At 44.1% G+C, this 24,878-nt stretch overlaps 1 protein-coding gene across 1 annotated transcript in view; it reads right to left on the bottom strand.

Moving 5' to 3' along the window:
- Positions 1-10,379: 10,379 nt before the first annotated feature.
- Positions 10,380-24,878, bottom strand: part of MAP1LC3A (microtubule associated protein 1 light chain 3 alpha) — a 44,916-nt gene continuing 30,417 nt past the window's right edge. The window contains exons 3-4 of the mRNA XM_073606370.1: positions 21,862-21,968; positions 10,380-13,220 (exon numbers count right to left, since the gene is read on the bottom strand). Of these exons, the coding sequence (XP_073462471.1) occupies positions 13,061-13,220; positions 21,862-21,968 (267 nt within the window). The 3' untranslated portion in view covers positions 10,380-13,060. The remainder of the gene's footprint in view (positions 13,221-21,861; positions 21,969-24,878) is intronic.

Below are 24,878 nucleotides of genomic sequence, written 5' to 3'. Positions count from 1 at the left end.
AGTGAGGTACTAGAGCCAGGCAAGATGGAGGAGAGAGAGAGATGGGAGGAAGCCTTGGGGTGGTTGCACACTGTGCATAGTGCACCCTTAAATCCTACACTCTGTACGTAGTGCACTCCTGAACTCTGCATTCTGTACATAACGCACTCAGCAACTCTGTACGTAGTGTACCCAGATACAACCGACCCTTTGAGGGCAATCATACTACTGATACAGCCTGCAATGAAATAGAGTTTGATGCCCCTGCTCTGGAACATCCTGCACTTATAGTATTGGTGTGTTTAATGATAAAATATGTACTGCATTGATTTGCCGAAGAACAATTGCATTCTCCACTCTCAGATCTCAATTAATGGCATGCTCATCCTCACAGTCCTCATAGATCCTCAGCAGATTTTAAAGCTGGTTCCAGACCATTCCAGGGACTTTTCAATAAGTGAGTTTAATCATAATCAACTAGTTCCATAATAGTGATAATAGGGTTAAAGAGAACTTGGTACAGGTCGCGGCAGTGTGAACCAAGCCTTAGGAATGGGTGCCTTAGATTTTGGTGTATATCACCTTCTCCCTATTGAAGTTGTGTTTTGCTGCAAACTGCACCAAAGTTGCCACAAATTAACATGCAGAGATGTGAATGCCCCCTGAAAAGACCTGGCCGGTCATAGGAGTAGTTGAAGATCTAAATGTGAATTTGAAATTGCATTGGTTTCCAATATTGTCTACTATACTCAGATGGTATTGATCCCACTTTGACTAACACACAAAATCCAATAAACTAGAGTCCATGATCTGCCCATCAATAGATGCAGCTTAGTCAGTTTATTCTTTTTTTTCTAAATGCCTCCACCATAGCATTTGGGTATTGAAGAGTCTTAGTGGAAATTCAAACTGGTTCAAGGTTAGTATTTACTCCTTTCGAGACAGCAGATGATTACTTAAGCACGGTTATAAAATCCTGCACTCTCATGCCTCAGATCGGCCCCAATTCCTGCACCTTCACACCTCCTGAGGTAATCCCTCCCACCACTGTACCTCCTGCACATTTGCCCCACCACTGTAACCCTCCTGCTCATTTGCCGCATCAATGTACCCTATTTCTCATCTTCCCCACCACTGTACCTCCCTGCACATCTGCTCCATCACCATATCCCCATGCTCTTCTGTCTCACTGCTGAATCATCTTCTTATCTGTCTTGACCCATCTACTCATCTGCCCCCCCCCCCCCCCGCTTTCTCATCTGCCCAACCAATGTACCTCCTGCACATCTGTCTCACCTCTGTTCCCCCTGCACTCCTGCCCTACCACTGTAACCCCCTGCTCATCTGTCCCACCAATACACCTCATTTCACATCTACCCCCCTGCTTTTCTGTCCCACCACTAAACCCCTTTCTCATCTGGCCCAATACTGAACCCCCCTGCTCATCTGCCCCTTCACTGTACCCCCCTGCTCTTCTGTCCCACTGCTGAACCCCCTTCTCATCTCTTCCACCACTGTACCTCCCTGCACATCTGCCCCGCCGCTGTACCCTCCTGCTCTTCTGTCCCACCTCTGAACCCATCCTGCTCATTTTCCCCACTGCAGTACCCACCTGCTCCAGCGCTGTACCTTCTTATCTATGATATGTGTGATATGCAGAGTGGTGAAATGAAGTAGAATTGAGACACATCTACCTGTCCTGGCACACTCGTCCTGCTGAACCACCTCTCATATCCAGCCCACGTGCTTGTATGTGATGTCACATATAAGCATCTGGAATAGATGCGCAATGATGAGCTCAGGTCAGGGTCCTGTGTGCAGGACCATAAATTGGGCCCCCACAGCCGAGGAACAGTGTGGCGCGAAGCACCGCAGCAAAAGTTGGGTGTGATATTCATTGCACTTAATACTGGTTGTGGCTTAAAGGGGCACAGAGTGCAGGGGTTCAGTATTAAGTGACGCAAAGGTTCAGGAATATTGTCACCTGATTGTGGTTGGTTCTCTCAATCACAGTGAAATCCCTTCTTTCTGAGATAGGTAGATATTCTTGGTATTGGCAACCAAGCGAGTCATCCTCCGCCAGATGGTGGGCTAGCAGGACTGTGATTGACTTTAGCAGTGGCCAATGAACACCCCCCCCCCCCCCCCCATCACAAAAGCTGACGATCGCAGCTACAGCAACGTTAGAGAACTAAACAATGGTTCCCCCCATATGTTACAATGTGTGGGAGCACAGTGCCTCCCCCTCAGTGCGGTGTGTGGAATTCTAAAATTGGAATGCATTAGTTTCTCACTGACACTTCCCTGCGCTGCTCTGCTGATTGGGATTGAGTCGAGTGTCAGGGGTTGCCTACCCCTGATTTAGACCATGAGAAGAAGAAGCACAGGCTTTTGTTCTATAGGAATTCCAGATCTTGGAGATAAAGAAAGCTGAATAAATATGTGGATATGTGTGACCAGTAATTGGTGGACCTAGGGGACTGGAGTTGACTGTGATTGGTTGATGAGGGCCAGTGACATCACCAGTTATCAGTGTATGGTGTGTCTAGTTCTGCAGTTGGATTTCTGATATGCTGTGAGTAGCATTGCCTCTGGAAAATGCTTATCATACTTTTTCTTACTTTTTTTTTTTTATAGAGAGAGGTATCTGTATGCACTGAAATTTTTAGTTTTTTTTCTTCTTTACATTTGATTTAAAATTCTACATTTTTATTTATTTGTGGGATGTGGGACCTGAATAAAGACATCTGCGAGGGCAGACCAGAGACTCATTATTTTCTCTTATATTATTATGAGTGGATAGTCATGGTGATGCTACAAGGCATATATTGCAAATAGGTTCAAAAATTCTGTCTTTGTAAGTGGTTTCTTTTTTTAGTTTGCTGTTTAAAGGTGACCTACAAGCAAAAGGCTAAATATGCAGTTGGAATTCACATAAAGGAGTTGCTTTACTCTTCAAAGGATTGGTAATTCTGCCCATCCAGCTTGAAATTTTCAGCTTTATTCCAGAGCCAGGTTGCTGACTTTGCTTTTCTTGGTCACCTACCCAGTGCTAGCATGTGACTGCCAATCTCCACTCTTTTCTCAACCACTGCTGGATGAAGAAACTTCAGCATCTGCACCAATTTTGCAAGAAACTTCAGCATCTGCACCAATTTTGCAAATGTTGAATGGTTTGTCCCCCCCCTCTGCATGGTATGGTTTCTTCCTCTGACCACCCTATGTCATTAGAGAGGTCACAGTAGTGATGTGGCCAGAGGAACGAACCACAGTGTCTAGCAGGGGAGCAGGCATTCAACACTCCCAGTGGAGCTCAGGAAGATGTGCAAGAGGTGGCATATATATTAACCCTTTGCAGAAATATTTTTCATGTTAAAAATGTAAATAAACCATAATTAGATGCTGGCTTGCTAAAGGATTGTGGTTGTTAAAGAATTGCCATGTTTTGTTTGTCATAAAATACAGCTTTCAATTTATTTATTTTTTAATACCTTGGTGCTGCTGATCTCCTCTAACCTTTTTAAAACCACTTCTTGTTTACATGCACTCACTTCAGTTTACATGCACTCACATCATTGTTCTGGACTGGATTCCCGATATTGTCAATGGCGGACCATACCTAAGATATGTTTGTCAGTTCAGGCCACTTGTAGTAGCTATCCAGGGGTACATGTTACAGGGTGACAATGCAGGAACACAAGAGACAGCCATCAACCCATAACAGGAAGTGCCTGAACAAGGACCTTCATGGCAGGATCATCTTATGATTTATTTTTTTAGTAAGGGGCACCTGTAGATAAAAGCAAACTATCTGTGACCAAAGGTGAATAATGCCCTTTGCTTAACTGGTGGCCTTCTGTATCTCTGAAGCTTAGCCAAAAAAAAAAAAAAAAAAAACACTCCTAGAGATGACATCATCCCTCATTCTGCCCTGTTGCTAGGATGTTGCTTAGGCACTCCTGGTAGTTACTGCTTACCCCACTATCGCAGGAATGAGCTCTTTTTCTCTGAGTCGAACCCCCTTGCATGCAATCTATCTTCCCTGTTGCAGTAGCTCTGAGCTCAGTGATGCTGCAATGGAGGAAATAGCGGACCATGCATGTGCGGGAGTTTGAGAGCTCTCTCCTGCAATGGTGAGCGTGAGCAATAACAGTTGGGAGTGTCTTAGCAACTTCTCAGCAACAAGGCAGGACAGAATTATCAGAATTATGCCATCTCTGGGAGTTTATGGCCAGGTTTCAGGAGGAAAGTAGATGGCCTACTCTTAGGTTGTGAATTTTTTTTTTTTAATAAACATAACAAACATGCCTATACTTACTTGCTCTATGCAATCATTTTGCACAGAGCAGCCTTGATTCTCTACTTGTGGGGTTCCCCGCCAGCACTCCAGGCCCCTCCTCCTCTTCTTGGGTGCTCCCATAGAAAACTGCTTTCCATGGGTGCACCCGTGCAGGCTCGCTCCTGTGTCTTGCTGCTGCGTTCATTGACACAGACAACAGGACTCGGCCCCACTCCCGTGTCACATAATTTGATTGACAGCAGTGGGAGCCAATGGCTCCTGCTGCTATCAGTCTGTCCAATAAGGAGAGAGAACAGGTGGCGCTCGTGCACGTCACTGGATCGGATTGGGCTTGGGTAGGAAAAGGGGTGGGGGGGGAGAGCTGCAGCATGGATGAACCCACACAGATGTCTTTCAAGTCGCCCCCGAAATCGGACTGAAATTCGGCTTTGAAATCGTGCACGTTCAGATGAACTTGCATGATTTCAAAGCCGTGTTTAGTGTGAACGAGGGCTTAGCCCCATTTGTATGGCAGCTGGTCCGAGAGAAGTGCTGACTGGAGTGTTCTGGCGGAAGGACCGTCCCCCTGTCAGAACACAACAGCTCAGTGGGGGGAGATTGCTGTACTAACTTTGGATCGTTAGTACAGCTGCTCAAACCAGGAATGACCTCCAACCAGGAATGACCCGCTGCACAGTTTTGCATAGGCAGTTTTTTTGGTAAAGGTGATCTAACCTTTTAAAGCCTACATGGAATTTTAGTGATTGTGTTTTTAGATCTGCTTTAAATAAGCATATTTGTTGTTTTGGTTTTTTTGTTTGTTTTTTTCTGTTGTGTTTTGAGCCTTTTAGTAGCAGCCAGTGTGTCCCTTTAAAACAATTACCTGGAGAAACAGCTGTGATTCAGTATTGTCTCTTCTGTGTCACTTTCCCATGCTTGTGGACATATGTTACCACGGTAACCCAAGCAGCAGTTGAAGATGTTTACATCAATGTTCCAATCAATACTAAAGTGAGTGATACCCAGATTTATGACTCACGTCTCTGCCCCAGTATACACTGCTTGGACAAATACAATATTGTAAACCATGTTCTTTACTTATTCATTTTGATCTGTAGGCACATTTTTACTGTATAAAGAAGCTTTCTTTATTTTTTGCCATTTAAAAACTTCAATACCGGGCACTTTCCCCCCTTCCTGCCCAGGACAATTTTCAGCGCTGTCACACTTTAAATGACACAATTGCGCGGTCATGCAACACTGTACCCAAAATAAACGTTTATGATTTTCTTCCCACAAGTAGAGCTTTCTTTTGGTGGTATTTGATCACCACTGGGCGTTTTATTAACTAAAAAGACCGAAATTTTGGAAAAATAACTTTTTTTTTTTTATGTTCTAAAATTTAGTTTTCTCCTTCACTGATGGGCACTGATGAGTTGACACTGATAAGGTGGCATTGATGGGCACTGATGAGGAGGCACCAATATGTAGCACAGATAGGCAGCACTGATGATGAGGTACTGACAGTCATTACTGATGTGCACTGATTGGCATCTGTGAAGAGCACTGACAGGCGTTACTGAGTGTGACTTTGGTGGGCACTGACTGGCAGCTGATGGGCACTGATTGGCAGCTGTGGTGGACACCTCTGATGGGGGCTGAGCTAATATGCTGGAAAGCCGTTTAATGTCACTTCCTTGTTACACACTGTGATTGGTCACAGCTGATAGTCATAGGTCATAGGCTCTTTACCACGATCAGAGTTGCGGTGTGTCAGAGTGACACACAGCACCACCATTCGCCACGCTGCGCGCCCCCACGGCTTATCCTGCTGTATGTCATATGACGCCCAGTCAGGATAACGCATCCACCGCCTGACCGTCATTCTGCTATAGGCCAGGCGGGAAGTGGTTAAGGCTCGGTTCACACTAGTGCGACATGCCCTTCGACTTTGAGAGCACATGTCGCATGACAAGTTGTGCCCCATTAGGTGCAATAGAACCTTTCGAATAGGTGCGACTTGAGTCGCTCCAACTTAGAAAAAAGGTTCCTGCACTACTTCTGGTGTGACTTCGACATAACTTGCATTGACTTTTCTTAAATCATATGCAAGTCGTGCCGAAGTCGCGCTGGGATGTCGGCTCCAATGTTGCGGAAGTGTGAACCGGACCTAAGGGCCACAGGAAGCCTTTATCCTTTTGTTTATACGGTTGCCTACAGGAGGATTGGACACTGGCAAAAAAAAAAATATATATATTTCAGTCAAGGCTCTTTACGTTGCTGTTAAAGTTTGGTCCCTTCAATTGCAGCTTTCCAGCATGGTTGACCCCAGCCTGGATTTTGGAATACTGCATCCAAACCCGCTGGACTGAACATCGTGGAGACCACCTGGAAGTGACCTTTAGGCATTGGGTTCAGTATATTGTACTTTTCTATGTCCAGACACATTGGCATTGCCTTAGCACTTGCCCTGCCTTTAAACCAGGGGTCTCAAACTGGCAGCCCTCCAGCTGTTGCGAAACTACAAGTCCCATGAGGCATTGCAAGGCTGAAAGTTCCAAGCATGACTCCCACAGGCAGAGGCATGATGGGACTTGGAGTTTCGCAACAGCTGGATGGCTGCCAGTTTGAGACCCCTGCTTTAAAGCGGAGTTCCACCCAAAAATGGAACTTCCTCTTTAATTGTTGGTGACCCCCTGACACGCCACATTTGGCATGTCATATTATTGGGGGGGGGGGGGGGGGGGCAGGCACCCAGCTCCCACTATCTCCCCTGGCGCGGCGCCGGAAGGAAGATCACCTCTCCCCCCTCCCTACAATTTTCTGGGAGACGTCACAGGTCCCAGAAGATTGCCAGACCATTCACAGCGCTCCTTGCACCCGGCTGTGAAGCCACAGCTGAGCGCCCACAGTTAGAATGCCAGCGAAGTGGAGAGGAGCGGGGCTTTGTGTGCCCGCATCGCTGGACCCTGGGACAGGTAAGTGTCTGATTATTAAAAGTCAGCAGCTACACTTTTTGTAGCTGCCAACTTTTAAATGGGTGGAACTCCGCTTTAAACACTTGGTGAGTAGGCCAGTCAGGCTGAGCACCCAGAGTTATCTACGTTACATAGGTTGCTGTGTGTCTTTGTCTGTTCCAGACGGTTTCTATGGAGTAGGATTGCATGCTGACGTCACAGGCTGGGTGGAGTTGTTGTTCATGCTCCTTTACCCAGCTGTGGAGGAAGCATCTGCACCAGCTTTGCACATCTGGAGAGTGACATTTTTGCCCATTCTTCTTTGCAAAATAGCACAAGCTCTGTCAGATTGGATGGAGAGCGTCTGAACAGCAATTTTCAAGTCCTGCCTAAGAATAGGCAACAATTTTACTCTCTGGATATGCAAAGCTGGTAGAGACATCCCCAAAAAGAATTGCAGCTGTAATTGCAGTGAAAGGTGGTTCTACAAAGTATTGAAGTGTGCACGCCACACTTTTCACTTATTTATTTGTAAAAAAATAAAATTGAAAACCATTTATCATTTTCCTTTCACTTCACAATTATGTGCCACTTTGTTGGTCTATCACAAGGGTCTCCAAACTTTCTAAACAAAGGGTCGGGTTACTGTCCTTTAGACTTTAGGGGGGGGCCCAGACTGTGGCCAGTGGAAGTAGAAAATGCCCCAGCATCAGTGGGAGTAAAAAAGAAATACATATAGTGCCTGTAGTCAGTAGAAGGAGGAATAGTGCCCAATCATTGGCATTAGTGGGAGGTATAGTGTCCCGTCAGTGGAAAGAAAAATGCCCCGCTGTTGGTGTCAGTGGAAGGAATGGTGCCCCCTTGTTGGTGTCAGTGAGAATAGTGCCCCGAGGGCCAGATAAAGGCAAGCAAAGGGCCGCAGTTTGGAGACCACTGAGTGATCTATCACATAAAATGCCAATAAAACACGTTTACGGTTGTAACGTGACAAAATTTTATATTGTAATATGTTGTTACATATAGGCCTTTGACAGGTGCGGTACAGTAATGGTTAATGCAGGCTTGTGAAGGTAAGGGCTGCAGAAAGGTTAATGATCTCTAGTAACAGAACATGTATATAATTACAGGGATAGGCTCATTCAATCACTTGGCCTGTTACAGTTCTGTGGAGACGGCATCCAAAATGAAAGCGATCCCTGAGCCCCGGTTCACAAAGGGGCGGCACGACTTGCAGGTCGCCTCACCGAGGCGACCTGCACGGCAACTTGCAAAACGACTTCTGTATAGAAGTCTATGCAAGTCGCCTCAAGTTGCCCCCAAAGTAGTACAGGAACCTTTTTCTAAGTCGGAGCGACTTGTGTTGCTCCTATTAGAACGGTTCCATTGTACAGAACGGGAGGCGACTTGTCAGGCGGCTAGGTCGCCTGACATGTCGCCCCTGTGTGAACCGGCACTAAGTGTAAGGGGCACAAAACACAATGTTCTTAAATACATTACACTATCTCATTAAAACCCATACTTAAGAGAGGGTGATATTTTGTCTCTCCTATTTGATCTGTCATCAAAACAAAGCAAATGGTATTTTATATTTTCTTGTTAAAAATTGTAACTAACATTTACATTTTTAATATTATGTTTTATTTTTTTAACAGAAAAAAATATTTATTTAAAAATTTGGTGCAGCCATGGTGTCACTTTGTAAAAAGCAGTTCAGCAACAATTTTTTTTTTTAAGATCTAAAACAATTGGAATAAGCAGAAACTATTGTATGCACTCAGGGCAATGTTTATAGCATGTTTGCTTAGCACTGTGCAAAGGTTATTTTTTTTCTGTTCCACTCTCAGATGCCAGTCAGACCTTAGTCTTTGTAAACAATGCTGTGTTTATGTGGATGAGATTTTATTTCAGCAACTGTTGATTGGGGAGTGATTGCAGTGAAATAAAGCCAGGCACTGGAAGGGGTTATCTACAAATAATTACTGAAATGTGGTACAGCAAAGTGTGCCATACAGGGATCAAATTCTGGCCCATTCCTGCCTAAAGCATATCTATGGTCATAATGTAAAATCGTATATTCATTTCCACATTGTTTTTCAATTATATTTCTATCCTACTCCTATTAATCTGAACAATCTTGAAGTTTGTAAATTTACTTTGTAAAAGACCCGACACATGCACTTCCTTGAATTCTGGGATACGTAGTCAATATGCCCTGTGTGTAGGCACTGCTGTGTCACACATTTCACGGAGCCTGCTTTCTGATCTACAGAAGTGCTGAGAGGAGGAGTTTCAGGAGGCGGAGTCAGTACAGGAATCACTGCTGGCAGGCAGCAAGGTACCATGGGATATGTAGTCCTGTGAAATTGAAAGAAAACAGCAGAGGAGAAGCTGCAAAGCATGCAGGGAATCCACAAACTTATGGAGAGAGATTGCCAGCTGATGTTATAAAATAAAAATAAAAAAAAGTGTATGTTGTGACCGTAGGTTTTCTTGTATCCTCTGAATTACAAGCTGTGGGTGGCCCTGTTGGCACCATGCAGCTCGATTCGAGACCCCTGTCCTAGACCTAAATGAGCATTTAACCATTGCAGTTGGGACAGCCCCACAACAAAGGAGCATTCTTGTTTTCCCCGAAGTTCAGCTTTAAATACCTGGCTTGTGTGACTCCGCTGACCAAGGCTAAGTTCCCTTTCACACGATTGCCCCCCAAACTTGGATCCGCCTGTCCATTTTTCAGGCGGATCCGAGCAGGCCACCCATTGACTACTATGGGCAGGTGGATGTCAGCGGAGACACACAAGATCCACTCAAAACAGACGGATGGGCGAGCCGATCCGCTGGACAGATGGCGAACGTATCGTATGAAAATGGACAGGCTGTATTCATCCGATCTCCCCATAGAGAACAGCGGGGCTCTTACAGGTCCGTCCCTGCACAGTGAGCGGAGGCGGACCTTTCATCCACCTGCTCAGTGGGAATCAACAAAGCGATCCCCCGCTGAGCTAGCAGAGTCAGTCCAGCGGATCCGCTCCGTGTGAAAGGGGCCTAAGGGCTCTGCATTATTGATCGTTCCCTATTTCTGGCAATGAACCTGCAAAGTTTTTAGCCAAAAAAAATTGCAAATTGTGGAATTTATAAAAGGTTTAGAAATCAGACTCACAAGAAATGGTTGCCACATAATTTTATTTAATCTTTATACACATGGAACATCCCTCTGTATATACACATCAGCTTTTATACACATATATAATTTTTTTATACATTTTTCAGATTTTTAGAGGGGTGCCTGGTTATAGATACACACAGTAAATTTTAGTAAAAGTAAAATAACCTGTAAGAATCGCCCAAAAAAAAAAAAAAAAAAAAAAAAGTTAAAAATGCTACATAAAGTTCATACATTTCAACAGAACAAGCAAAAAGGTTGGGGGGTTCTGAACCTGTACAAAACCATTAAAACTTGCCCCTTAAAAGGTTTGTCTTCAATTTTTACCACGCAAAACGGAAAACCCATGAGGCCAACTAGCGGCCAATTAAAAGAAATAAAAAAAAACAGCGACATGCAAAAAAGTTGTGTAAACCTGAATGAGTTCCAAATCGAACGTATTGCTGGAAAATGATCTCTCAGCGTGTTTTGTAAAACGTCAAGGCCTCCTGGCAGTAGAGCGCTCACATCGAATAAACATTGGCAGAAATTGATCTACAACATCTTTCAGATATTTCAGAACCTGCGTCGAGTTCCAGTTTAAAACGCCTGGTGGCTTCTACAATTCTGAGATGTCAAAAATGGAGGAAAACAGCAAGTGAATGTGTGTAAGGCCCTCGGGTAACTTCACGAGACGGTAGGTGTGGGTACAAGTACACAAGCTGAAATTCTTATGACACAAAAATGCTAAGAATACAGGTATGGCATTTGTTATAAACATTAGCCGGCTTATAAAAAAAAACAAAAAAAAACAACTTTGTGGAGTGCCAAGTACAATTAGCAGTTGTACAGTGACAACTAATGTGAATTTTGATAGGTTGTCGTGGGTGGCACTGCTTTAAGTGTGTATCCCCAGCCAAATCCTTACATTTTTGGGTGGCCTGGTGAAGGATTATAGCCGTCAGATCTCTCCACTGTTATCCAGGGCTCAGTTAGAGAATTTTCCATTTACTTCCTGTTCTGGTGACAGTTTCCACAGACAGGAAGTGAATGCAACTTTTCAAAACCAACAAAGAACAATTTAGGCCATTATGTATTCTGCTACATATTTTTGGTAAAAAAAAAAAAAAAAATTCCCAATAAGCATTTGTTTTGTTCAAAAATTTAGAGTGTTTACAAACTATGGGATATATATATATTTTTTTTTAACTAGTAATGACGGAAATCAGTAACTTATAGTGGGACTGCAATACTGCGGCGGACAAAAATCAGACACCTGAGCCCAGGTTCACACGGACTGTGGGAATAAAATCGTGTGAGTTCAGCTGAACGCGCACAATTTCATTCCTGCATGTCAGTCCCGACTTCGGGGGCGATTTCAGAGACATCTGTCAATGGAAATCGCACCCCCAAATCACCAGAAACTACTTTTGGGAATCGGTGCAGCGCCGCACCGATTCGGGCGGTGCCATTGCTGCCAATTTGGCATTTGATATGTCAAATCGCATCAATGTAAACCAGGGCTAAGTGACACTTTTTGGGGACCAGTGACACGAATACAGTGCTAAAATATACTCATGGTCACTGTACCAATAACACTGGCCAGGAAGGGGTTAACATCAGGGGCGATCAAAGGGTTAAATGTGTTCCTAGCCTGCGCTTGTGTACTGTGGGGGAGGTGTTCTCGCCAAGGGAAGGCATAGATCCGTGTCCCTGCTTTGCAAGAACACAGTAATCAATGCCTTCCTTCCACAAAGAACGGCGATATGCCTCGTTTACATAGATTGCGGTTCTGCCAGTGTACTGAATAATCGGCGGGTGCCGGCAGACATAGAGTCCACAGTACTTGCTGCTGGGCTCCCACTGCGTGTGATCTCAGTGGGAGCGGGGCGGCAGCGGCACATGTGTGCGCCCCAGACATGTCAGATCATGTACTAGGCATGTGATCTGGCACAGAGCGGCCACCCTGCTGCAATATATGTACAGTGGGTGGTCAGCAAGTTGTTAAAAATTGCACCTCAACTCCCTGGATTCACCGCACCAACATGCCTTTGTGAAAGCGGCCTTAGTAAGAAGAAATCTCTAATGGAGCTCCAGTTAACATTAAAAACTGGCCAGGGGTTCTAAATCCCTCCAACTCTATCCAAAACTAATGGAAAGGGTTAAGGCTGGACATACACTTTAATAGATATGGCTGCAGTCCTCATTATGAAAATGGATGAAAGGTGAATCATTTGTGTGGCCCATAGGCAATAGTATTCCTTCATTTAGGATGCTTAAAACAGGTTAGACAATTGAAAAAAAAAAAAAAAAGCAGATTGGCTCTCCTACCCAACACAGATAGTCCTGGTTTCAGATGAGACCTAACTTATTGTTCTTGCGGCCTACAGTGGAAGGCAATACATATAATTATAATGTGACAGCATTACAATGATTGTGTACAGTGAGTAGTGTAGGAGATACGTGTGGTAGGTCATTGGAGGAGTATGTAGGAATGAGTGTTTGCGGGTGAATAATGATTCAGACACGCAGGCGTGCCAAGGCATGTGGAATGTCTATGCACAGTACTGAAGAAGAGGTGTTGGTTGGACTACAGAAGAAAACGTGTGCAAACATTAAATGCCAGTGCGCACAGATTCACATACATGCTCCTATCTGCACACGAGTGGAAATGCACACACTGGGGAAATCTGACGAGTGAAACTAGCCAAAGGTTTCCTGGGATGCGTACACCATGTAGAGGAAGCCGTCCTCATCCTTCTCCTGCTCATAGATGTCCAAGATGGCGGCGGAGACGCTAACCATGCTCCTTTGGTTCACCAACAGGAAGAATGCTTGAGTTGGGTTCAACTGCAGTCGACGTCTAGGTTAGGGAAAGATTAGGACAAAATACTTAAATCTCAAGCATACTTCACAAAAAGAATAAAAAAAATAATCTACATAAAACATTTTTCTAAGACTGTTATAAAAGGTAATATATATATATTATATATAAATAAATAATTTAAGGGGGTCTGAATACTTTCCATCCCCACTGTGTGCGTGTGTGTGTATATTATTATATATCATACATATATACACACACACGCACACAGTGGGAATGGAAAGTATTCAGACCCCCTTAAATTTTTCACTCTTTGTTATATTGCAGCCATTTGCTAAAAATCATTTATGTTAATTTTTTTCCTCATTAATGTACACACAGCACCCCATATTGACAGAAAAACACAGAATTGTTGACATTTTTGCAGATTTATTAAAAAAGAAACTGAAATATCACATGGTCCTAAGTCCTTTCAGACCCTTTGCTCAGTAGTTAGTAGAAGCACCCTTTTGATCTAATACCACCATGAGTCTTTTTGGGAAAGATGCAACAAGTTTTTCACACCTGGGTTTGGGGATCCTCTGCCATTCCTCCTTGCTGATCCTCTCCAGTTCTGTCAGGTTGGATGGTAAACGTTGGTGGACAGCCATCTTTAGGTCTCTCCAGAGATAGCTCAATTGGGTTTAAGTCAGGGCTCTGGCTGGGCCATTCAAGAACAGTCACGGAGTTGTTGTGAAGCCACTCCATTATTTTAGCTGTGTGCTTAGGGCCATTGTCTTGTTGGAAGGTAAACCTTCGGCCCAGTCTGAGGTCCTGAGCACTCTGGAGAAGGTTTTCGTCCAGAATATTCTTGTACTTGGCCGCATTCGTCTTTCTCCTCGATTGCAACCAGTCGTCCTGTCCCTGCAGCTGAAAAAACACCCCCACAGCATGATGCTGCCACCACCATGCTTCACTGTTGGGACTGTATTGGACAGGTGATAAGCAGTGCCTGGTTTTCTCCACACATACCGCTTAGAATTAAGGCCAAAAAGTTCTATCTTTGTCTCATCAGACCAAAGAATCTTATTTCTCACCATCTTGGAGTCCTTCAGGTGTTTTTTCAGCAAACTCCATGCAGGCTTTCATGTGTCTTGCACTGAGGAGAGGCTTCCGTCGGGCCACTCTGCCATAAAGTGACGACTGGTGGAGGGCTGCAGTGATGGTTGACTTTCTACAACTTTCTCCCATCTCCCGACTGCATCTTTGGAGCTCAGCCACAGTGATCTTTGGGTTCTTCTTTACCTCTCTCACCAAGGCTCTTCTCCCCCGATAGCTCAGTTTGGCCAGACGGCCAGCTCTAGGAAGGGTTCTGGTCGTCCCAAACATCTTCCATTTAAGGATTATGGAGGCCACTGTGCTCTTAGGAACCTTAAGTGCACCAGAAATTTTTTTGTAACCTTGGCCAGATCTGTGCCGTGCCACAATTCTGTCTCTGAGCTCTTCAGGCAGTTCCTTTGACCTCACGATTCTCATTTGCTCTGACATGCACTGTGAGCTGTAAGGTCTTATATAGACAGGTGCATGGCTTTCCTAATCAAGTCCAATCAGTATAATCAAACACAGCTGGACTCAAATGAAGGTGTAGAACCATCTCAAGGATGATCAGAAGAAATAGACAGCACCTGAGTTAAATATATGAGTGTCACAGAAAAGGGTCTGAATACTTAGGACATTGTGATATTTCAGTTTTTCTTTTTTGATAAATCTGCAAAAATGTCAACAATTCTGTGTTTTTCTGTCAATATGGGGTGCTGTATGTACATTAATGAGGAAAAAAAAATGAAGTTAAAATGATTTTAGCAAATGGCTGCAATATAACAAAGTGAAAAATGTAAGGGGGTCTGAATACTTTCCGGTGTATGTGTGTGTATAAAATATATATATATATACACACACACACATACACACATATACACCCCCCCTCGCATTTTTTGCCATTTGTCAGTAACAGAATACAGCTGCATATGATGATATCTAAATATAATTTCTGCTGGTATTAAAATATTCATCTTCATGAAAAAAAGCGTTGCCTAAAAACCATCTTCAGAGCAGTGTTTGAGAAATGAAGTTGTATCCAAAGTCTTAGGGCTAGGCAAATTATCATCATTTAGACTTAATAAACCCAAACATACTCATCATACGGAGTCCAATTTAAAGGTTAGGTCTGTTAAAAAGTGATAGGGCCTATTTGTTAAAATTTTGTTGGACAAATGTCACACACGTCTGTGCAGATTTTTGGCCATAATTTCATTAATGAATGAATTCCTATGATCATCAGCTCAATCTAGTGCAATATATCCAAAATGCAATATATTTTATCATTGAGGTATTTTAGAAAACAATACCTCATTCTGGCCACTAGATGGAGCAGACGATCATATGAATTAATCAATTAACGAAATTGCTGAGCTAATCAGGCACATACAGTATCTCATAAAAGTGAATACACCCCTCACATTTTTGTTCATTGAAGGAACCATGAATGCCAACATGTACTGTGACATACTGAAGCAGAACATGATCCCCTCCCTTCAGAGACTGGGCCGCAGGGCAGTATTCCAACATAACAACCCCAAACACACCTCCAAGACAACCACTGCCTTGCTAAAGAAGCTGAGGGTAAAGGTGATGGACTGGCCAAGCATGTCTCCAGACCTAAACCCTATTGATCATCTGTGGGGCATCCTCAAACAGAAGGTGGAGGAGCGCAAGGTCTCTAACATCCACCCAGGGCCGTCTTTAATATGGTTTGGACCCCGGGCAAACATTTTTTTTGGGCCCCCCCCCCCCCCCCAATTCAATTTTGCTCTTCACCCCAACATCTCAAAAAACAGACACAAACATAGATTTATCTTTAAAAAACATTACAGCCTCGTCATATCACAGCGCCCATTACATTGCAGCCTCCTCATATCACAGCCCCCATTGCATTGCAGAGCTTTCCACATTATAGTGCCCCTTTACACATCACAGCTCCCCTGTTACATTAGAGTCCCCTTCATGTCCAGGGCTGGACTGGGACAAAAATGTGGCCCTGGACTTCATCCAGACCGACCCAGGGCATAACACATCAGGGCACAGGGTACAGCACATCAGGGTACAGAGCCCAGCACATCAGGGTACAGAGCCCAGCACATCAGGGTAGAGGGTATAGCACATCAGGACACAGCACATCAGAGTACAGAGCCCAGCACATCAGGGTACAGGGTATAGCACATCAGGACACAGCACATCAGGGTACAGGGTATAGCACATCAGGACACAGCACATCAGGGTACAGGGTATAGCACATCAGGGTACAGCACATCAGGGTACAGCACATCAGGGTACAGAGCCCAGCACATCAGGGTACAGAGCCCAGCACATCAGGGTACAGGGCACAGCACATCAGGGCACAGCACATCAGGGCACAGCACATCAGGGCACATTGGGGTACATCGCGGCGGACCTCACCGCAGAACTGGGAAACGATGCAAAAGGCAAATTAGGCGGCCGCTGGAACCGGCCCACTGAGCTATCGGCCCACCGGGAAACTCCCGGTAGTCCCGATGGCCAGTACATGCCTGTTCATGTCATAGTGCCCCTTTACACATCACAGCACCCCAATTACATTGCAGCCATTGTCACATCACACATTCACATGTATGTGTTTTGGCGGCCCACATTTGCGCAGGCACAGCAGCCCATTCATTTGAATGGGCTGCCATGCCTGCGTTTTCTGCAGAAAAAAAAAGTTGCATGCAGCATTTTAAAAATGCAGTGGCCTTGAAATTTATTCGGCTTTTGCACCATGCGACTTACCTGCAGTTCCTGCGCACACAACGTACTGTGTCTTTAAAAGCGTGGCCTAAACATCTAAAAATGCAGCAAGTTTGCCGGAGCAGGAACTGCAGGTAAGTCACATGGTGCAAAAGTATAATGAACAGACAGTGCTGTATTTCATTGCTTGATGGGCATAGGTGTGTGCAGCCCTATTAAATGCTGCATGCACCTTTTTTTTTGCAGGAAACGCAGACATGGCAGTCCATACAAATGATTGGGGACTGTGCCTGCGCAAATGTGGGACACCAAAACACATACATGTGAACCAGCTAGGCCCAAAATAAGCCCATCAAGCAGTTCACACTGAGGCGCTTTGCAGGCGCTATAGCGCTAAAAATAGTGCCTGCAAAGTGCCCTGAAACAGCGGCTCCATTCACTCCAGTGTGAAAGCCCCAAGGGCTTTCACACTGGAGCGGTGCGCTGGCAGGGCGTCAGAAAAAGTCCTGCCAGCAGCTTCTTTGGAGCGCATTAGGAGCGGCGAACTCACCGCTCCTAAAGCTCCCCTGCCCATTGAAATCAATGGGCAGCGCCGCTGAACCGCCGTAGCGGTGCTTTGCAGGCGCTTTTAACCTTTTTCCGGCTGCCAGCAGGGGTTTAAAGTGCCCCACTAGAGGCCGAAAAGCGCAGCAAAAACGACGGTAAAGCGCCACTAAAAACAGTGGCGTTTTACTACCAATGCCCGGGTGCTTTCAGTGTGAAAGCAGCCTAAATACAGTATGCCATGTTCCTGTAAATCATGCTGTGCTCTCCTCTGAGGCCTCACTCAGCCTGGACAGTGGACTACAGACTTGCTAAGTTTTTTTTAACTTTCTTTTATTACACAAGACATGGCATGGGTATAGGGGGAGCATGAGCCAGGGGAGGAGAAAAGACCTTACCTGGTCGTGGAAAGCTCAGCTAAATTCTCCACACTGCTCCTTAGTTTTTTCACTTCACCAGGCTTCAGTGCACTCTCCACTCCGCACTGCCCAGGGCCCTGTCTCACTCCTCCTCCGCTTCTCCGCTCCTCCGAGTCAGTGCTAACACAGCACTGTGTGCACGCATAGCAAGGGGCGGGGCCAGAGCGTCAGTGGAGCTCAAGGCCCCGCCCACCCACGGCCCGCTCCTCAAATGAAAAAAAAAGGCACTGGCAGTGTGGGCGCCGTGCGCGCCGCCGCGGCTGACATCACATAATTCAGCGCCGATTTGCGGGCAGCGCGCAGGGGTAACGGGCAGCTCTGCTTTGGGCCCCAAGCAATGACAGGGCCCTGGGCAGCTGCCCCGTTTGCCCTGCGCTAAAGACGGCCCTGCATCCACCAGCTCTGTGATGTCATCATGAAGGAGTAGAAGAGGACTCCAGTGGCAACCTGTGAAGCTCTGGTGACCTCCATGCCCAAGAGGGTTAAGGCAGAGCTGGAAAATAATGGTGGCCACACAAAATATTGACACTTTGGGCCCAATTTGGACATTTTCACTTAGGGGTGTACTCACTTTTGTTGCCAGCGGTTTAGACATTAATGGCTGTGTGTTGAGGTATTTTGAGGGGACAGCAAATTTACACTGTTATACAAGCTGTACACTCACTACTTTACATTGTAGCAAAGTAATTTCTTCTGTCTTGTCACATGAAAAAATATAATATAATATTTACAAAAATGTGAGGGGTGCACTCACTTTTGTGAGATACTGTATACACTATATTGTCAAAAGTATTGGGACACCTGCCTTTACACACATACATATGAACTTTAATGGCATCCCAGTCTTAGTCCATAGGGTTCAATATTGAGTTGGCCCACCCTTTGCAGATATAACAGCTTCAACTCTTCTGGGAAGGCTGTCTATAATGTTTAGGAGTGTCTATGGGAATGTTTGACCATTCTTCCAGAAGCGCATTTGTGAGGTCAGACACTGAAGACGGACGAGAAGGCCTGGCTCACAGTCTCCACTCAAATTTATCCCAAAGGTGTTCTATCAGGTTGAGGTCAGGACTCTGTGCAGGCCAGTCAAGTTCCTCCACCCCAAACTTGCTCATCCAGTTGGAAGTATGAAATTGTCCATAATGTCCCCACACCATAATCCCCCCCTCCCCCGCCACCAAATCAAGGCCTCTTGATTTGGTGGAGGGGGGGGGGGGTTATGGTGTGAGGTTGTTTTTCAGCGGCCCCTTAGTTCCAGTGAAGGGAACTCTTAAGGCGTCAGAATACCAAGACATTTTGGACAATTTCATACTCCCAACTGGGAACAGTTTGGGGGTGGCCCCTTCCTGTTCCAACCAGTGCACAAAGCAAGGTCCATAAAGACATGGATGAGCGAGTTTGTGGTGGAGGAACTTGACTGGCCTGCACAGGGAGTCTTGACCTCAACCCGATAGAACACCTCTGGGATGAATTTGAACGGAGACTGCGAGCCAAGCCTTGTCGTCCACATCAGTGCCTGACCTCACAAATGCGGTTCTGGAAGAATGGCCAAACATTCCCATAGACACACTCATAAACCTTGTGCACAACCTTTCCAGAAGAGTTGAAGCTCTTATAGCTGCAAAGGGTGGGCCAACTGAAAATTGAACCCTACGGACTAAGACTGGGGTGCCATTAAAGTTCATGTCAGTGTAAAGGCAGGTGTCCCAATACTTTTGACAATATAGTTTAAATTGCTGGGTGGGCTCCAATTTTCATTGGGGGGGGGGGGGCAGTTACTAAAAACTGGTGCAGCTTTGCATATTAACAAATTTTATTGTCAAAGCCTAATTGAACAAGCTGAAGTAAGGCTTGGTTCACATATTTGCGAATACGTTTAACTGCATCTGATTCGCATAACAAGTGAATCAGACTGGCTTTCAATGGAGCCGGTTCACAAATGTCTGGGGCGGTCACAGTGTGTGAACCAGCTCCATTGAAAGGGTCGTGTGCGATTTTGGGTCCGGTTTAGGTGCGAATTCAAGTAAAAATATGCACCTGAACCGGTGAACAAAAACCGCACCCGACTCCAGACTGCATACCACAGTCGGACATGTGTGAACCCAGCCTTAGAAGCTGATTGGTTACTATGCACAGATTCTGAATGCACTCGTTTTAGTAAGGCTGCATTCACACTTGAGCATAGCGATTTATTGGCATTTTTGAAGTGTATTACAAGCGCTTTACAGCTTCAGGCGTTTTTGTTTAGCCAATAGAAAGCACTAGGAGGAGGAGGAGAGGGAGAGGAAATGAGGGGTGGAGAGCTGCTGATTGAGCAGGAAACGCTCAAGTCAGGCGTTGCTATTGAAGTCTATGGGGCCAAAAACGCTTGAAATCTGCCAAAAAGAAACTCATGTATATATATATAAAAAATACCATAAAAATATCCCCTATTTTGTAGACGCTATAACGTTTGCGCAAACCAATCAATATAAGTTTATTGCAATTTTTTTTACCAAAACCAAAAATATGTAGAAGAACATTAATATATGTATGTATGATTATATATATATATATATATATATATATATATATATATATATATATATATATATATATATATATATATATATATATATATATATATATATATATATCTCACACATACACTATACATGAATGCAAGAGAGAGACCCCTAAATAAAAAAAAAATAATAAGAAGGGGGATATTATAGCAAAAAGTACAAAATAGTGTTTATTTTTTTCAAAACTGTTGCTCTTTTTTTGTTTATAGCGCAAAACATAAAAACCGCAGAGGCGATCGAATTCCACCAAAAGAAAGCTCCATTTGTGGGAAAAAAAAAAAAAAAAAGGATGTCAATTTTGTTTGGGTACAGCGTTGCATGAAGCGACGCAGTGCCGAATCGCAAAAAATGGCCTGGTCATTCAGCAGCCAAATCTTCCGGGGCTGAAGTGGTTAATCAGTTAAAGACTTGCATCCTAGTATCTTCCTGTTAGGTAAACATCCTTTCAGTTTGATAGCTGATCTATGTAGCAAAGCTGACCTTAGTATAGTCAAAGCTTGTTACAAAATATAAATAAAAATACACTTTACTATATTATAGTTAGCTACACTTTTCAGGGGCTGCCAAACCAAGAAAAAAACAAAAAATACATAAATTTTGAAAAAATAAAAAACTAGGTTTTGGGTAAGGTTTTCTTTTTTCTCTTTTTAACCCCTTGTTTTCACCAACACACTGTAATACCTTACAATACATACATATATTTTTAGCAAAAAAATAAGGTATGATAGATATAATATTTTTTATTATTATTAATTTCCATACAGTTTTAGGTGTGATTTTTTTTGTTTGTTTGTTCATAGCGCAAAAAAAACAAAATGCAACATGATCAAATACCACAAAAAAAAAAAAAAAAAAAAAAAAAAAAAAAAAAAAGGACATACATTTTATTTGGGTACAGCATCGCACAACTGCGCAATTGCCAGTTAAAGTAATGCAGTGCCGTATTGTAAAAAATGACCTGGTTGGGAGGGGAGGGGGGGGGTTTAAATCTTCCAGAGCTGAAGTGGTTAAAGTGGGATAATCTGTTGGCGAGTTGACCTTCAACAAAATATCTGCTGCTCTGTCTTTTATAAGTCCGTTCATCTTACTTTTCTACCCCTTAGGCTGGGTTCACACTATCTTCGCATGCGGCTCCCAGCAGAAATCCGGTGAGTCCTCGTTCGCCATTTCAGTCCAAATTTTTGGATGAATTCGGACCCGAAACAGACCAAAAGACGCACAGGACTTGAAAGGTTATGCTAGGCATCCATCTTGCTTTCTGTCCTCATTATTTATGCAGTGATAAACATTGTATATAATGCATCTCAGAGGCGACATTAGACTGTCATTGTAAAGAATATTTTTCATGCTTACCTGATGATTTTCACCAGCTCGCTCATATTTACATGATCCGGGACCAAGAATTTGGTTTTGTCCAAAACAGGAAGCTGTTTTTCCCCTTTATATCGCTCGATGATGACCTAGAACAGAGAGGAGCAGGCTGTGTCACCATATCAGTGGCTGGACGTGTGTTGGGTGACATCATTCTGGTACAACATTTCCCGTTCAGAAAACAAACCAAATTTCCTGGAAGTGGCTATGAAAATATACTGTGTGCAGCTCAGAGAGGCAGCCCGAGGCGCTTCTGATCTCTAAACCTCAGGACACAACATTTGAGTCTATTGCCTGCAATGTCACAGCAATGTGCATACAAGGCCAAAAATATTGGGTATTTTTTTTTCTGTCAGTGTCCTACTAGAGGGGGGTTTCTACACTGTTAGGCCCCTTTCACACTGAGGTGGTTTGCAGGCGGTATTGCGCTAAAAATACCGCCTGCAAACTGCCCCTAAACAGCCTCCGCTGTTTGTTCAGTGTGAAAGCCCGAGGGCTTTCACACTGAAGCAGTGCGCTGGCAGGACGGTGAAAAAAGTCCTGCAAACCGCTTCTTTGGAGCAGTGAAGGAGCGGTGTATTCACCGCTCCTGCCCACTGAAATCAATGGGACAGCGCGGCTATACCGCGGCTATAGCCGCGCTGTACGAGTGATTTTTAACCCTTTTTCGGCCACCAGCGGGGGTTAAAACCGCACTGCTAGCGGCCGAATACAGCTGCAAGAACGACGGTACAGCAGCGCTAAAAATAGCGCTGTTGTACCGCCGACGCCCCCACCGCCCCAGTGTGAAAGGAGCCTAAGGGATTTTTGTAACCACCTCAGTTAATAAAAAATAAAAATACAATCCAACTAGGCTGAATAGTTTGCCTTCAATGTGATCAGGTAAAATGGATTCAAAAAAGGTAAATAGAACTAGTTAATTTTTGTGGATTTGGTGGAAATGTAATTGTTTGTAGCATGTGTGGTCAGCATTAGGGTCAGAGGTGTGGGTCCCCCTGTAGTCTAATGCCCTGTACACACGATAGGATTTTCCGATGGAAAATGTGTGATAGGACCTTGTTGTCGGAAATTCTGACCGTGTGTAGGCTCCATCACACATTTTCCATAGGAATTTCCGACACAAAGTTTGAGAGCAGGCTATAAAATTTTCCGACAACAAAATCCGTTGTCGGAAATTCCGATCGTGTGTACACAAATCCGACGCACAAAGTGCCACGGATGCTCAGAATAAATAAAGAGGTGAAAGCTATTGGCTACTGCCCCGTTTATAGTCCCGACGCACGTGTTTTACGTCACCGCGTTCAGAACGATCAGATTTTCCGACAACTTTGTGTGACCGTGTGTATGCAAGACAAGTTTGAGCCAACATCCGTCAGAAAAAATCCATGGATTTTGTTGTCGGAATGTCCGATCAATGTCCGACCGTGTGTACGGGGCATAACAGTTGCTGCCCTGTCCATTGCCTGACTAAATGCTGATCACACATGCTGTCTTCCAGGTCCTAAGTAAAGAATGAAAGAGAAGACTGACAGCATATAAAACCAAAAAGGAGTCCACAAAATTTTTTTTTTTTTTTTTTTTTATTTCAAATTTTTGGCTGAAAAATGCTACAAAAAAAAAAAAAAAAAAAAATCTTCTAGTTCCTAAGTAAACACAGAAAAAAGGTCTACAATTTTTTTTTTTTTTTTAAGCAATTTGTGGCTGAAAAATGATACAAAAATGGCTTACAGCTCCTAAGTAAACAGAGGAGACTGACAGCAGATATAAACAAAAAGGAGTCATGTCTTACAAACGGCCTATGTAATTGTCGTCATTTGTCATTTTTTTGGAAGCCAACCTTTTAAAAATAAAAATGATTACATTTTTTTTTTTTTTTTACATTTTTGGCTGAATATAGTGTGGTGTTTATTACAGCCGTATTAATATTCGGCCATTGTTTATTTATTCCCTAATGTTCACCATCTCTATTGGTTCTGGTGACCTCCGTCATTGGGACCAAAGGTTATGGAAAATTCATTTTTGGTTTTATTTTTTTACCAGAACAAGAATAGAATGGAAATCTTCCAATTAGAACACTTTTCCCCATTAGGATAGACTCTGCCTCTATTTGGAGTAATTCACACTTCCTATTGTGTTAATGGGTCAGGAAGGGAAATCTCCCCCATGAAAAACAGAAGACAAAAAAAAAAAAAAAAGGTCCTAAAAAGAGACCCTGTTGCTATTTTTAAATCCAAAACCACGCCTGCAAAGAAAAGAGTTAAGCTAGGTACCAGCCAAGGTCTAATCAGTGTATGGCCATCTCTCTTCAATGGAAGTCGGCCGTATGATGGACTTCTGTCAAGGTGACATGTTGGAAAACATTTGTTTGTCGACCGGTCCTGCTGACAGAATACAGTGTCCCAATAGGATTGGGACACTGTAGGGTTCACATAAATAATAATTCCTTATTTATGTGAATGGAGGAATCTATTAGTATTTTTGCATTCAGTCTATTGGCTGCAAAAAAAAATAAACCAGCAAAAGAAAACCAAAACATGAACAATGTGTGGCTAGCTTTACCCCTTTCAGCTGCCCATGCAACCTTCAGGAGGTACATTGGCTAAGCTCTTCAGCAACAAGGCATCATCCGTGGTTACAAATCTTTTATTGATTACATGGTGAGTTACAGCACAGACGGCTACAGGGCCTTACTTAACCAATTTCCGACCGTATGGCTTACATATAGGGTGGCAAGGCGGCTCTGCTGCGCAGGATCACATACCCAGTATGTGGTATGCTGGCAACCCGCTCCCGCTGCGATTATACAAAACAGGAGCCGATCTATGGGTACCTCAGACTCGATATCTGCTGGCACCCGCCGATTATTATGCACAGAACGATGATCTGCCTATGTAAGCAAGGCAGATCGCCGTTCTGTCAGTAGGGAAGGCGTTGATCCTGCGTCTCTGACAAACAGGAACATGGATCCATGCCTTCTCCTAGTAAAAGCACCTCCTCCA

The sequence above is a fragment of the Aquarana catesbeiana genome, linkage group LG12 (genome assembly GCF_042186555.1).
Source record: "Aquarana catesbeiana isolate 2022-GZ linkage group LG12, ASM4218655v1, whole genome shotgun sequence".
NCBI classification, from domain to species: Eukaryota; Metazoa; Chordata; class Amphibia; order Anura; family Ranidae; genus Aquarana; species Aquarana catesbeiana.
The sequence above is the reverse complement of the archived record's forward strand: the minus strand, read 5'-3'. Positions and strand labels throughout refer to the sequence as shown.